Source organism: Pagrus pagrus (assembly GCF_965226575.1).
Source record: "Pagrus pagrus genome assembly, chromosome: 12".
NCBI classification, from domain to species: domain Eukaryota; kingdom Metazoa; phylum Chordata; class Actinopteri; order Spariformes; family Sparidae; genus Pagrus; species Pagrus pagrus.
Window position 1 is genome coordinate 6,466,468 of NC_140196.1, and position 14,185 is coordinate 6,480,652.

Consider the following 14,185-nt stretch of genomic DNA (forward strand, 5'->3'; position numbering starts at 1 on the left):
TTGCAGCTGGTTTTCAAGATGAAATTCAGTTCTGCTTCAACGTCCGCTTTCACAGGACGGAGATGTGGTATTGACGCAGTGTGGCGGTACTGGCTGTAAATTGCTTACATGCCAGCCCAACCTACATAAAAATATAAACAAAAAACATGTAAAACTAGGGGAAGGCCCAATGTCCACTACTACAATAAACCAATAAATTATTTCGCTATAATAAATAAATGTGCTCCTACAAGCCCCAGGAAGATAAAATGGTAAACTGAAGGCGTAAAGGGGCTGTAGGGTTTTAAGGGGTTCCCTCAAGAAAGATGTGGACAGCGAAGAAAACAAAATAGGGCTTAAATAGACCAGAGTTTCTGGCTGACAATCTTGGTAATTCACGGAGCGATTCAAAATGGGTCAGGGACAGATTCAGACTGAGGGGGAGAGCCACTGCTGTGCCATTTCCAATCAGGGTGTCGTCACACCCTGATTGGCTGGGAGGGAAACTCCCCAAGTAAAGCTGCTTCCACTCCTCAATCAACAGTCAGTCTCCCAACCTGCGCACAGGTGATCTGAATCCCCTGCAATCAGCCATGAGGAAAATCAGCCCAAACTAAGAAAAATACCAAGTCAAACAATTGGACTGCTACAGCAGGAGATGCAAAAGGATTCAAAAACTCTGCACTGACAAGTAGAATACCTCCACCAAGGTCCAACAGTCCCATTTAATCCAATATCAAACTCGATAGCCGTGCATCAAGATTAATTTTAACCATAATTGAAGCTCACCAGATCTAAGATTCATAGACTCAGAGATACCAGCCACCTTAATACACCTGGTTGTTTTCATAACTGTGCATTATTCCCTGAGGAATTAATGAAAGTGCTGGAAAAATGCTCGATCTCGCAATGTTGAATACAGTGAGAGAAAACATCCTGGATCCGTCCCTTTTATCTGGATCTGCACCAAAAGTTAATAGGATCAGTTCTGGGCTGAGATCCATCATCCATCCGAGTTCAGTGGAAATCTGTTGGGTTGTTTTTGTGTAATCCTGCTGAAAAACCAACCAACAAACAAACAAACAAACAAACACACACGGGCGAAAACAAATAATATTCTTCCTGGAGAATAAAAAAAATATGCAAAAGATTTTTGGTTTAGTCTGCTTACATTTGACAAGATTATACGGCTGTTATGAGGCGTATTTGTTTGGTATGCAGGCATTTCTATAGTTAGTGCCATGTCTGATAAATTGTTTCCCAGTCATAATGACGACGTGGATGTTGGAGACCTACTCCACTAACTCCAATACGACCTGAACTACAGCATCAAAGCCGACAAGACATATAAATTAGCTACCTTTAGCATTTAACCACTTCCTAGCCGACATACATGTGTGATAGTGTTACACGATACCCTAGGAAAAGCATAAATTATTCTCAAATATCAGCGCACGTCCTGGACACATTTATTTAAGCCTACAAGTGAACACACAGTCATACAATAATGTAAGCGAGGAGCTAAGAAGTTATCAAATGTGTTGTTTTACCTTGAAGTATGGCCTTTCTTTTACTACGCATTATCTTTTCAGGAAGTGGTGAAATGATAATGATTTGTCACATTCACCTCGTTTTATCGACTTCATTGGAGCGTCCCACCCTGAGCGTGACGTCAGAGTAAAATGGCCGCCGTGTGAATATGGTCGCTGGTTAGATTAGTGGACAGGAAGTAGCTGTTTGAAGGTAGGCTAGGCTAACACAACCAGCTAATTAGCCACCACAACAACCTCATTTTTGCCCTTCAGCTTTTGGTCTGATAAAATAAATCAGTATGTATTAATTCATGAGTTTTGTAGGTAATTTTTCTTTAAACCTTTCTAGGGAAATGAACATATGAGTACAGGAACGAGGAAGGAATTATTTTCCGTTTGTCTACCGTTTCCTTGAACCATTAACATTCTTGAGGCTGCTCGAGTTGCGCTCACGACCAGGAGATAAAGAGGAATGTTGCTCCTTATGTCAGATGGGTGATCACAGTGTTTATTTTGAGCACGGCAGTACACACACCCTTATATGACAAGATAAAGTCAGACGTAATAATGAAACTCAGCACAGCTCTGCACGTGTTCAGTGCTTTGCCTGTGTAAAGTTCACATACAGAGACATCGTCCTCACCGTTTCTCAATCCGTCTGTTGGTGTGAAGGACGGCTGCCGCCTGAACGGTAGCCTGCTGTGTCCCTTACCACTGAAGACAGATTGTGATTGGCTCATCCTTTAACCGGCTACTTCCCCGAAAACCTCTCAGAAAGCCAGCCAGCCCATTGGTCTGTAAAGTTTTCTAGTAATAAGAGGAAAAAAGAAATAAAGAAGAAAAACGGGATGTGAGGAATGAATTGTTCTGTCCATCCACTGAACGTTTGAGATGTGTTGAGACCAGCCTGGTAACTTTACACCTCCAGCCGTCATTAGAGGGTTCATTCACAATGAACCGATCTCACTCACTTGTATAAGGAAGCGTTAGTTATTAATGCAGGTTGCTGTGTTCTCACCACACGCGAAGTTAAGTCAAGCGTGACCCTGAACTGCTGCTGCTCCGAACAAACAATAGATCCTGTTTATCTGCTGCGAGATCAGAATGTACATTGTGAGAAGTTACTGTAAATTCACCCACACAGTAACTCTGCAGCTCGGTTTAATCATTTAACCCAGCCTGTCCCTGTACAGTTATATTGACTACTTATACTTATCAATACATAAATGAATATGCCATTAAATGCAACAAAATAATATTGAAAATAAATGTTAAGTATCTGTATTAATGCATACACGTATAAAAAGTGAAATAAATTCACATTTCTGTTTTTATTTATTTGATTTGATTTTGGCAGTTTCAGTGCTCCACACAGCAGTAACTTACAAACCACTGTCCTTTATTTTGGTGAAAATGCTAAACACATTATCCATTGGCAACACGGACGACTTTTAAATCTCCTATTTCAAATCAGAATACATGAACAGAGTCAAACACAGAATTGTGAGCTGCTCACGGAGACAACGCTGGAGGAGATGTGAGGAGGGAGCGTGAACATCTGGACTGACACCAATCATGCGACCACCTGTGGTGTGACGGTGCGAGCAGCTGGATGTGAAAGTTGCCGAAGCCGAGTGGTTTCCACAACTTCGAAACAAAAAGAGACTGACGCTGATGCTTCTGTACTGCGTAGTGTGGTTCTGCTGGAGGAACACATACAGTGATCGCAAAGCATTATGTAGAGAAAGTGTAATATTTTATTTTACTAAACTAAAGGACCAAAATGATTAGATTTGGTGATACATTCAGTCTGTTTGTGGGCTTTAACACAAGCGATCACTCTGTTTCTTCTGTATATCCTCCAGCTGAACCAAACTGTAACAGCCACATTGTTTTCCAAAGGATTCAAAAGTTGCATTTGTCACATGCTTAAATAATATGCGCAGTAAAATGAAGAGTGGTGTACACATGAGGCTGTGCTAAAAGACTTGTGTGCAGCAGTGTAATTAAAAATGTCTATATATAACGATACATATCCATTGTGAATATCTGAAGTGGTTTCAGTACTAGTTTTCTGCAGTATGGATGCAGCAGTATCGGCTTGTATGTCCAAAGGCTACTCGACAAACGCACCGCTGCAGTGCCCACATACAGTACGCCTACTCTGCTGACTGGAGTCAGAGGTACATGCAAGGTGCAATATGTAAGAACTGTAGTTTAAAAACATTCAAAACTAAACAAAAACTGTTCAGCAGAATGTGAAGAAATAGCAGTTTTGTCATTATGACATCTTTGTGTTGCATTGGAGGAGATATCTACTTATATTAGCTCGCCACTAGCCTTGGTCTGTCCGGGTCAAAGGTCCTGAGCTCCATGGTGGGACCGTTAGCATCATTATTATCATTATTAAATCATGCATAAAGCAATGTCAGCATGGGCTTACAAGACAGCGTTCATACTGTATAAGCATGCATACACATGAAAAGTGAAGCAGCTTTGACAGTCAGATCTTCAGATCTTCGTCGTCTGTGCCGGAGAAGTCAAACGCTGATAAAATAGTTCCTGTGATCCGGCTGTTGAGACAAATATTTGATCATCTGAGTTCTGTCGAGCCATTTCGTGGAAAATGCTCTCTGAAATCATCAAAGCCTGTGCAGAAAACTACAAAAGGAGAATGAGACTCACTTCTCTTAAATCACACAGCTCACACAATCTGTCGTCCTCCTCCTCAGGATTGTAAGCTGTTGATGTCTGAGTGGAAGAGACTCACAGTTCCCTCTCTATATATATGACCTTGTGTCTCTGATAAATCAACTGTATTTCATAATATTTTTCTCTTATTGTATTTCTGTTTGACAGGTAGCGTGATGATCGTGTCACAACACACCACTGTGCATGTACACAAGTCATAATAAGTCATTAGCAAAGTAAGTAACACCGATTTCCGGCTCAATATCAGGCAGAAAAACACGCTTTTCTTCTCCAGTTGTAATTTTTTATTATGTCTTTTAGAAATGTAAATATTTTTATTAAAAACTGTCGTGTCATGATATCTATCTGTCCTGCACCAGTCAGTCTGATGGCTATCTGTGAGGGCTGGGCAGGTTACCCAGCAGGAGACACGTCTCAAACACCTGACCGCTGCATACCTGTGTCATACTTTTGTGTGTGTGTGTGTGTGTGTGTGTGAACCGTTGCCATGAGGAGCAGAAGCTGTGCAGAGCGTGTGGCCTTCCCACCTGCCTGCCATCACCCATTGGTTCAGTTTGACGGCAGACTCCCTCCTCTCACACCTGATTGGCTGATTCAACAATAACAAGCCAATCCTAAATCCTTTGTTATTTTGTCGCCTGCCTCTGAGTAACCGCAGGAGATCAAGAATCACACACAAGTTGTTTCACCCTGTGGCATAGTGTCACTCTGCATGTATGACAGTGTGTGAGTCCTTGTGTGTGCATGTGTGTGAGCTGGAAGTGCTTATTTTCCATGATGAACATGAAAAGCAGGAGATTCTCACTTGACAGCGCTGTGTGAGTATAAATACCTTCCTTCCTCTGCTCCTCTCACATCTTTCATCATGTTTAGCTCAAATTAAACAACACTGATCATCTTTCACAGCTGAGCAACAGGTGTGATTGATGAAGCCCCTTTAAGCACCAGGTGCGCACACAGTCTTTGTTGCGTCACCGGTGTTTTGTAGCTTGCCGGTTTACAAAAGTGAAACTATTCTCCAGAGGATACCTGCTGCTGTTGCCCAGAGACTGCAGACTAACCACAGGGTCTAATGGGCTGACAGTTAGGCCGAGCAAGGGGAGGAAATCAATACAGCCGGTACTCGAGGAGGTTTCTCAAGGAGTTTAAAGCCAGATTAACCTTTTTGCCCTCACATATAGGAACTGCTCAAACAGACAGAGATATTAGATTATATTCACTTCTTTTACCTCGTTGCTCTTCAGTCCACGGTGTTGTTAGCGCTGCAGGTTAAAGGTGCACTCTGTAGTACTGTGGAAGAAATTTCAATCGGGAGAGAAAGATCCTCATTGGCTGATTATTTTATGCCCGAACAAACTAAATAAACAAACTGTCTGTGTTTTCATGACTGAATAAACAAACGGACGACACAGCTGCCACCTATCTAGTTTCAAACAGCATTCTGGGTTCTTGCCCCCTTTTTAGAAGATACTTTTGTTTTGTTCCTTTACGTAACGAGTTATTTGTGTCTGTGAATGAACCGGCTTATCTTTGTGGGAAATCTGACGTCCACCGATGAAAACAATGAAAGAGAAGATTGTTGCCAACAACCACAATCCAACACATTGTTTTCTCAGTTTCTTGACTTCGTTGTCGTTATATCCGTCTCACCTGTGTGCGTCATACAAAAAAAACCTGATCGTGAGTGTGACGTTTCTCTCCTGCTTTCTCGGGGCAGCTCTCTGGAGGGAACTGGACCTCTCGGAGGAAAAAGAGGCAGCAGGTTCAGTCATAAGAAATCAAGAAAGAGTAAGAGTTTGGACGAGGCCCGACTGGAGATCCAGGAGCTGAATCACAGCCTCAACTCCAACATGCCCCTCAGGTGATTTAAACTTGAGCCTAGACAAAGACCTGATAACAGTCTTATCTCGTCCGTCTCAGTGTGGTTCATTTATCCTGTTTGTGTCCTCAGGAGGCAGACCATCGCAGAGGAGAACCTTGAGCGATCAGACGGGCTCGTCAACAGTCATGTAAGTCCTGTTTCCTGTTCCCTGCAGACGTGTTTTAGCACATTTTCTTAGCAGCACAGGGGAAATTAAGTCAACTGTGATCAATATTTTTTAATAATAAGGCACCAAATGTTAAAATACAAAGCTGCAGATCATTATCACTTATTCTACATTGCATTGTTTAGCTGTCTGGCTAGTGACAGTGTTGTTTTCGACCACAGCGGGCAGCTTTTTTCAGTGAAAAATCTCTAACAACTCTGAACACTACCTGCTGAGCACCAAACACCAGACAGACACAGTTAGCAGCTAGTTTTCAACATTCAACAGCTGAAGAGCCAGATATTTAACTCAGGAGCTGGTGGTGGAGAACAAAAACAGAGGCAAAAGAGAGTAAATGTTGGCCAAAAAGAGTTATTGCAGGTTTGAAGGTGAAATACGTCAGAATTTTAGTTGAAAACATTAAAAAAAAGTAACAAAAAATATCAACACAATGTGAAGCAATAACAGCTTTGACATTTTGTATATTGTAACAGAAATATATACTGAAGTTAGCATGCTAACCAGCTAGCCCGGCCCGTACAGGTTCAAAGCTCCTGTGCCAACGGCGTCAACAACAATACTTCCCCATGAAGTCAACAGGTGGCTGTTTCTCACATATTGCATCAAGTGTTGTTTTTCAGACAACAGACAGCGAACCTGTTTCTTGTGTGCCACAAATAAAACGTCACTCGTCATACCGCTGAGTATTGTGTGAACACTTGAGTATTTTCTCCCTGCAGAGCTTCCTGAAGCACAACAAAACTTTCCACAAACTGTTCCAAGAGATTCCTGAGGCGGAGAACCTGACACAGAGTGAGTGGAGCTCCGGTCCACAGTCTGTTACTTATTCGCTGATATTGATTATGGAGATGACATCACACATTGTGGCCTTTTTTATTCTCTGTTTGATTAAGTGCTGCCTTTTTATTGTTGTGGTCTGTAGGAGCTGAAACACGTCACGGGCGAGATGACTTTGCTTTTTCTTTTATTACCTCACAACCTCAAATTATGCCTGTTGTGTGTCTGTGTGTCGACCTCTGTTGCAGCGTTCACCTGTGCCCTGCAGAAGGAGGTTCTCTATCATGGGAAACTCTTTGTGTCCGAGCATCACGTGTGTTTCCACTCGTCTGTGCTGCTCAAAGACACCAAGGTGACACACTTAGGCTGGTGAAGCCTAATTCACACTGGTGATATTAAACTTGGAGGTTCTTCACGTTGGTTATCCATGTGCAGGCCTCATTGTGATTACATGACTGTAATGTTCTCCTGAAGGCTTTGAAGGAATCAAAATCAAAAGTATGTTGTCAACACATTGCAGGTGGTGATTCCTGCGTCCAGCGTCATGGAGGTGAAGAAACATAACTCGGCTTTGTCCATGATGTCTATTCAAACTGCTGACGGAGAGAAGGTCAGACGAATTCTTTTCATTCGCTATTTATTTATCTGATTTATTATTTTAGATGTCAGGAAATGTCAAGAAAGGAGATATTTTTACACATTTTCCTCATTGAACTGAAAAATACCACTTTTTTTCCCCTTTTTTTAAAAAATACAACGACACACCTTCTGAATCCAAGGGCCCCAACCTGTCCTGCATGAAGAAGAATCATGTGGACCTTAATTGAATAAGACTTTATTTTTAAACATGGCAGAACAATAGTTAGCCTAGCATTAGCGCTTTCACTGCTGCCCCTTGCATGCAAACTTACAGCGCCTTTTTAAACAGTCAATTTAGTAGTAGTGAGTTTTCACCTCCCAGTCTGAAGCCTGCTGCTCTAACCCTTAGGACACCACTGCCCCTAATTAAATATTGACTCAGTGTGTTCATTGGTTTTAGTGTTAACCACTAATCAATGAAAAGAAAGATGAGAACTGAGTCAAGAAGAAGAGGAAGGGAAATTACAGGAATTGAAACTTCCTGCAGTGAAAGGAGCAGACTCTCAAAGCAAATTAACTTCAGCGCCGAGCGTGCAGGATCAACCTCTTTCTTTTCTCTCTTCTAGCACTCTTTTGTGTCTCTGAGGAACCGTGAGATGTGTTACAAACTCCTCGAAACCGTCTGCTCACACGCACAGGTAGCTCATTCACCAATCCACGTGCGAATAACGAGATCATTGATCAAACGGCCGTTTGCAGCTTCAAACTCGTGTTTCTTCTGTGTGTTTTGTCTGAAACAGGGCGTGAGCAGCCCTCACCTCTCCTCTGCAGAGAACGAGGCTGATCACGACCTGGTAGGTTTCGTCATCGAACTCAACCAAAGCAGGAATTTCAGTCATGTTGCTATAGTCGAGATGATAAGGGCGCACGATACGCAGCCACAGACTTTAACCTGAAATGTGTCCTTGTCAGCAGGCCTCGAGTTATTCCAGTTTGGAGGACAGCATAGATCGAGAATCAAGCAGACAGAACAGCATTTGTCTTGATAACGGCTTCCCTCTGACGTCCAGCGAAGGTGAGAAAACGGAGGGAGGAGTGTGTGGTGGTGTGAGCATCACTGGTTAATATTGTGTTGTTTGGATCGTCACCATCAGAACAAGACCACTGAATGCAACAATGTTTATTTGTGTCTTTCCAGGTCCACCAGGATGCAGCTCCACCCGACAAAACAGCCTAATAGATCCGGACACCCTGAGTAAGAGCTCACAAATACACACACATACTGTAATATCTACTTATAGTCTCCCATCAGGCAAAGAGGAGAGTGTCATCATTTGATAACCAGCTGATTTTTGTCTCCACTAGCTGTATCGTGGATTTGGAGGATCGTTGAGAGGGTCACATCGTTCTTCCTCCTCAGAGAAATTAGGAATCTCAGCCTCCTCTTCTACCTTTACATGTTGATGTGAGTATCATTGTTCCTCACAGCTGAGGCTCCATCGTCACTGCTTTAATTACATTCACTCAAGTTATTTACTTAAACGTACTACAAAGAACTTTCAACTGGTTACAAAATTATTGTTCCCAAGCAACTACATCTGTTAGCTGTAGGATCACATGTAACCCAAAGTTTTTCACCATCATCACATTACAGTTATTAATATTACATAGCCACAAAAAGATGCATTACCTCATCACTATACATCCCTCTGTTAAAAAGGAAGAAACATTTCAATTTCACTCGTCTCCAAAACAGATGCAGTGCTTTTGTCCACAGGGGCCGCCAGAATCAACAAAAAATAAAGGCTCCTTGTACCGAATCACCAGAATAAATGACTAAGATGTCAGTGTTGGATGTTCAGATGAAGTTCATGTTTGGGCCTAAAAGACCTGGTTTGGTTGCTACAAACCTGGCTGGAAATGTCTCGAGGTCCCCTTAAAAACATCCAGTGGTGTCATGATTACAATTGTTGAAGTGCAGTGGTCCCTCTTAAAGAAATATCCAGTGGTTTCACACTGACAGGTGTTGAAACATCGTCTTAAACCACCGTCCATGGCTTACCAGCCTTCTTACCATGAAGATACAACCCCAAAACTACAAGGAAAAAAGCAAAAAGCAAAAATGTTCTTTGCCTCAGTTACAACATTACAAAGCTACAAAACTATACTCACACTTTAATGCATCAGTTGTAATAATGCAGTTACTTTTGACCGGAGCTGTAGGCTTTAACTCCTGGATTTTTACTGGTAATGGAGTACTTTTATGTCTCAGATCTCAGTAGTAAACATGGATGTTAAACAAGCGTGATGGAGTTTGATTTTGTAAGTTCAGACATTCAAAGAGCACTTAAAGGCCCTATAACACAGTTTGTCTGCTTTTTGTCGAATTCTTCCATGAAACTTTCGGTATGTTGTCTTTCTGGACGGACTGGAATCCATCAAGGAAATAAAATAATCTAATCCTCGAGTTGTGGAAACATCACACAATGTTCTCTCAGGCTCAACACTGATGCAATTTACTGATATCTTATTGTTAGGACTGTACAGTTTGTACTGATCTGAAACCATCTGCTAAGCTTTCGATTTGTTCTGTGCAATACTTTCACTTTGTGAGTGAAAGTATGTGAGTGAAGAGTGCATTGTAGTGGGCGAGTGTAAAAGCCAAAGTGTTTATCGTGTGTCTTGTAGGATGGTGGTGCTGCTGCTGGCGTCGGGGTACATCGGCCTGAGGATCGTGGCTCTGGAGGCACAGCTGGACTCTCTGGGAGCGCTGACTGAGCTGTCTCTACGCCACAAAGAGTGAGTGGACACACAAACAAAAGGAAAGGTCAAGGAAAAGGACACCGAAACGGAAGTGTAACCGCGTCAAGATGTCTCAAACCAGTTTTAGGTGACTTTTAAAACCATTACTTGCAGATTAGATTAGACGTGGGAGTAGTTCTGCAGGTTCATGACGGCAGCGCAGACAAAAGATAAGTGATCACATTCCAGCGGCGTCACACCCAGTTTAAACGTCGACGTGTTGAGATGATGCCCCGGTTTGTACGACAGTGTGGCAGCACTACTTAAATAGATCTGGCTAACTCTGGAAGCTACCACGAGTCCACGAGAAGTTCAACTACAGCACAGCTGCCAGGAAGAGAAATATAGTTTAATTAAAGCCAAGAGACAAAAACTACACGGTTAAAGAAAATGATAGATTTGGCCTTTCATTGCTCAAAATTGTTTCACTACACAAAAAAATGGCACAAAAGTAATAACTACTTGAATCACGATGGGAATGTGAACGTAGATGAGCCACAAGCCGAGCTACTGCAAGATGCAGTTAAACTCAGCCAGTGGGGACCGAGCTGCCATGAAAGCAGTAAAATCACACATCTGTGGGGGTTGCTAGTAAATCACCAACGACCATTATTTTAATCACAATTTAATGCACGTTTCCATGTCATGGATATCACTTACATGAATGATATGAACAAGCTAAAAGAAAATAAGTAGGTACAGTAGTAGCTCCGAACGAAAACCCAACATAGCTGCGAGTATAACTTGAACTCTGGTTAAACTACCAGTGTAATTTGATTACGTGTTGTTTAGTATGTGAGGGTACTGGCTGCCAGCCCAACCTACATAAAAATATAACCAAAAAACGTGTAAAACTAGGGGAATGTCCACAACTTCAATAAACAAATGCCTCTTCCCGCTATAATAAATCAATGTGCTCTTACAAGCCCCAGGAAGATAAAGTGGTAAACTGAAGGTGTCTGGGTTTTAAAGTGTTCCCCAAATAAACAAAGTTCCCTCAAGAAAGATGTGGAAGAGTTTCTGGCTGGTGATCTGAGGGGGAATGAGCTTCTTGGTATGTCAGGGAGTGATTCAGACTGAGGATGAGAGCCACCGGTGCGCCATTTCCCACCTCTCTTAAGCCTTTCAAGCTGCTTCCACTCCTCAAACAAGAGTCAGTCTCCCCACCTGTGCACAGGTGATCTGAATCCCCTGCGATCAGTCATGAGGAAAATCAGCCCAAACAAAGAAAAATAGCAAGTCAAACAACTGGACTGCTACAAGTGCTAACCCTAACCCATGCTGCTTCTCCTTCTTCTGCAGGTTCCAGGAAACGTAGCGAGTGGCAGGACGCTGTGACAAACAAATCCTTGTAGGAACTCTCTGCGCCGCTTTATTAAGATTCTGCTCTTCATTGATCTCTGTCTAGACACACTCCCAAAAGCATCTTAGCTGCGAGACTCAGCCCATTTGACATGCGATGCACCTTCAGTGAATCATTCTGTCCAAAGCGATGTACAACATTGTGCACTAACAAGTTGACTCACAGTAGAAAATAAGCCTCCTGCATTAACACCCTGTCTGCAGAGGATGCAGGTCAGCAGTAAGATGCTTTTGGGATGTCTGAACAGGCCTCACGCGGTGAACTACATTGGATGACTGGCTGTGTTGGCAGCGATGCACAAGGACAATATTCCTGCGAGGAGTGCGCTGGTTTTTCTGCTGACGGATCAAAAACTGACACGAAGATCTCCTGCACTGAGCCATATGGAGGCGGCCTGCTGAAGCCATGTTTATTTCCTGGCCGGTGAACAGCTGAGCTCAGCGAGCAGAGGCTGCTGGAGTCCCTGCCATTTTGGATCAACACAACCAGTAACAGTGAGAACACAACCGAGCCGAGCTTGACAAAGAAGCTCTTTGTCGTTGCTTGAGGTTAAGTCATCTGTATGTTATGAAATGAGGGCTCGCATTCAGTTAAGTTCACTGCTGGAGGAGTCGCGTCAGACTTTTAATGACAGCAATCAGCCAGCAGAGGGCAGGACTGCTACACGAGGCACCAAGGCAGGATTTCACTGAGTTCTCTCTCCAGGCACTGAAATGTCTCAAAATATAAAATGTTATGTAACTTTTGCTGCTTCCTGTTTGTCAAATCAACCCTGTTTATAGACACTGGAGAGTCTGTGACAGCCATGATTGATTTGCATGACTTGAAACCATTTTTAAAGATCAGCCAAACATGGGAAGTCATCATCTACTCACCCTCATGCTAATGGATAACAGGGTGAAGTTTCATAGTTGTAACAACTTGAGCAGATAGGTACTTCTTGCAGAATGTAAAATAAACAAACCCATAATAAATAAAGTGGCTCCATACAGTTCGCCCAGTGTAATCCAAGTCTCCGGAAGCGCCGTGATCCCAGATGGATTTGAAAAAGGCGTTATTTACACCCTAGACGCGGGGTTGAACTTGTGCACCCACTTCAGACGGGGTGCAGGCTTGTTCAGTTTAATGCTTTTAGCTTATCAACTACTGTGGAGATTTTAGCTTTAGAGGTTCGATATGTAATTATTTTAGTTAAAAACATTCAAAACTTAACTAAAACATCAAAAGAACTAAAGAAACAACAGTGTTAAAAAGTCTTAATGTGTTGCAGAGATATCTTTGTAAGTTAATATGCTAACCAGCTAGCTCTGGCTCGGCCGGTCTCTGAAAATGGAGAGGGGATGTCTGATAGTAAAGCTCAGGAGTCGGAGTCAGCTCAGGACCACTAGCTTCATGACCAACTGAGCAGCAGGTGTAAACAGTGTTTTTTCAAATCAATTTGGGATCTTGGAGCTTCCTGAGACTTGGATTATGCCGGATGAGCTGTATGTTATGGAGTCATTTTACCTTTTCTCAGTTTTTAACATATTAAAGCCCTAACTCGGCATGGGGGCGAGTAGATAATGACTGGATTTTAATTTTTGGGTGAACTTAATGACTAAACATCTGGAGAGTTGTGTGTATACATTAAAATGTACAATAAATAATGTGGTTTTAAAAACCCTGTGGTGATACATAAGTGATTGTATGATTATTTATATTATTCAAAACACCAATGTAACTGGTGTAACAAGTCATGTCATCCAAATATTATATCTTGAGTGTTTATGTACATATAAATATTGCAATTTTTGTATCACTACCACATCTTGTACCCATTCTTATTAACATATGCACTGTATAAATGTACAATGACTGTAAAATTGTATAATATTATAAAAACAATACATTCAGTTTCACATTTTTGTACATAAGTGATCTTTTTTTTTAATTATTTTGTTGTCCATAAAAAGGTCAAGATTCAGTCCCATGAATTAATTTCATTACATCATATTCTCAGTTCAAAAAAGCAACATAAAATTACAAATCATAATACAAAGAATAGAATAGGTAAGTACAGTAACCATATAAACAGCCCACTAATATTGTCTAGCCCCCTCCCACCCGCCTAGCCACCCTCCCGCCCACCACTGCCCCGCTCAAACTCTAGCACGAAACTCATAACAATACATCAGTTAGTATCAGCAATAAAAAAATTCAAATAAACGTCCCGGTTGTTTTTTTTTTTTCTTTAAAAAGCGCTTCAATGTTCCGATGCCATGAGTTCAGCTTTACCCTCACATAGAATACATAATAGAGATAACATCCCACCCCGTCACTTGCTCTGCAAAACACAATAGACATGCATACAGTTTTCACTGTTCGACCCTCCCCTCCCACCCCCATCAATAAAC

General features: G+C 42.0%; 1 protein-coding gene across 3 annotated transcripts; it reads left to right on the forward strand.

The window, feature by feature from the left end:
- The first annotated feature begins 4,877 nt into the window (after positions 1 to 4,877).
- Positions 4,878 to 13,690, forward strand: LOC311266157 (GRAM domain-containing protein 2A-like). Of its 3 annotated transcripts, none has more exons than XM_084368360.1 (13): positions 4,878 to 5,041; positions 5,941 to 6,084; positions 6,175 to 6,232; positions 6,991 to 7,063; positions 7,297 to 7,400; positions 7,569 to 7,658; positions 8,254 to 8,325; positions 8,428 to 8,481; positions 8,600 to 8,702; positions 8,826 to 8,882; positions 8,993 to 9,092; positions 10,316 to 10,426; positions 11,732 to 13,690. In XM_084368360.1, the coding sequence occupies exons 1-13, from the start codon at positions 4,968 to 4,970 to the stop codon at positions 11,745 to 11,747; spliced, it is 1,056 nt and encodes a 351-aa protein (XP_084224486.1). In that variant the 5' UTR covers positions 4,878 to 4,967; the 3' UTR covers positions 11,748 to 13,690. The 3 variants fall into 3 exon arrangements, with proteins under 3 accessions (XP_084224486.1, XP_084224487.1, XP_084224488.1); XM_084368361.1 differs by having other exon boundaries at positions 8,603 to 8,702; XM_084368362.1 differs by lacking the exon at positions 4,878 to 5,041 and adding an exon at positions 5,207 to 5,342.
- Positions 13,691 to 14,185: the final 495 nt, after the last annotated feature.

Bases quoted from the DNA above. Each gene is read 5' to 3' on its own strand.
- LOC311266157 (XM_084368360.1), top strand. From the start codon at position 4,968: ATGTGTGTGAGCTGGAAGTGCTTATTTTCCATGATGAACATGAAAAGC. The intron at 5,042-5,940 runs GTGAGTATAAAT...TTCTCGGGGCAG, and splicing joins TTCTCACTTGACAGCGCTGT to CTCTCTGGAGGGAACTGGAC. The intron at 9,093-10,315 runs GTGAGTATCATT...TGTGTCTTGTAG, and splicing joins TTCTACCTTTACATGTTGAT to GATGGTGGTGCTGCTGCTGG.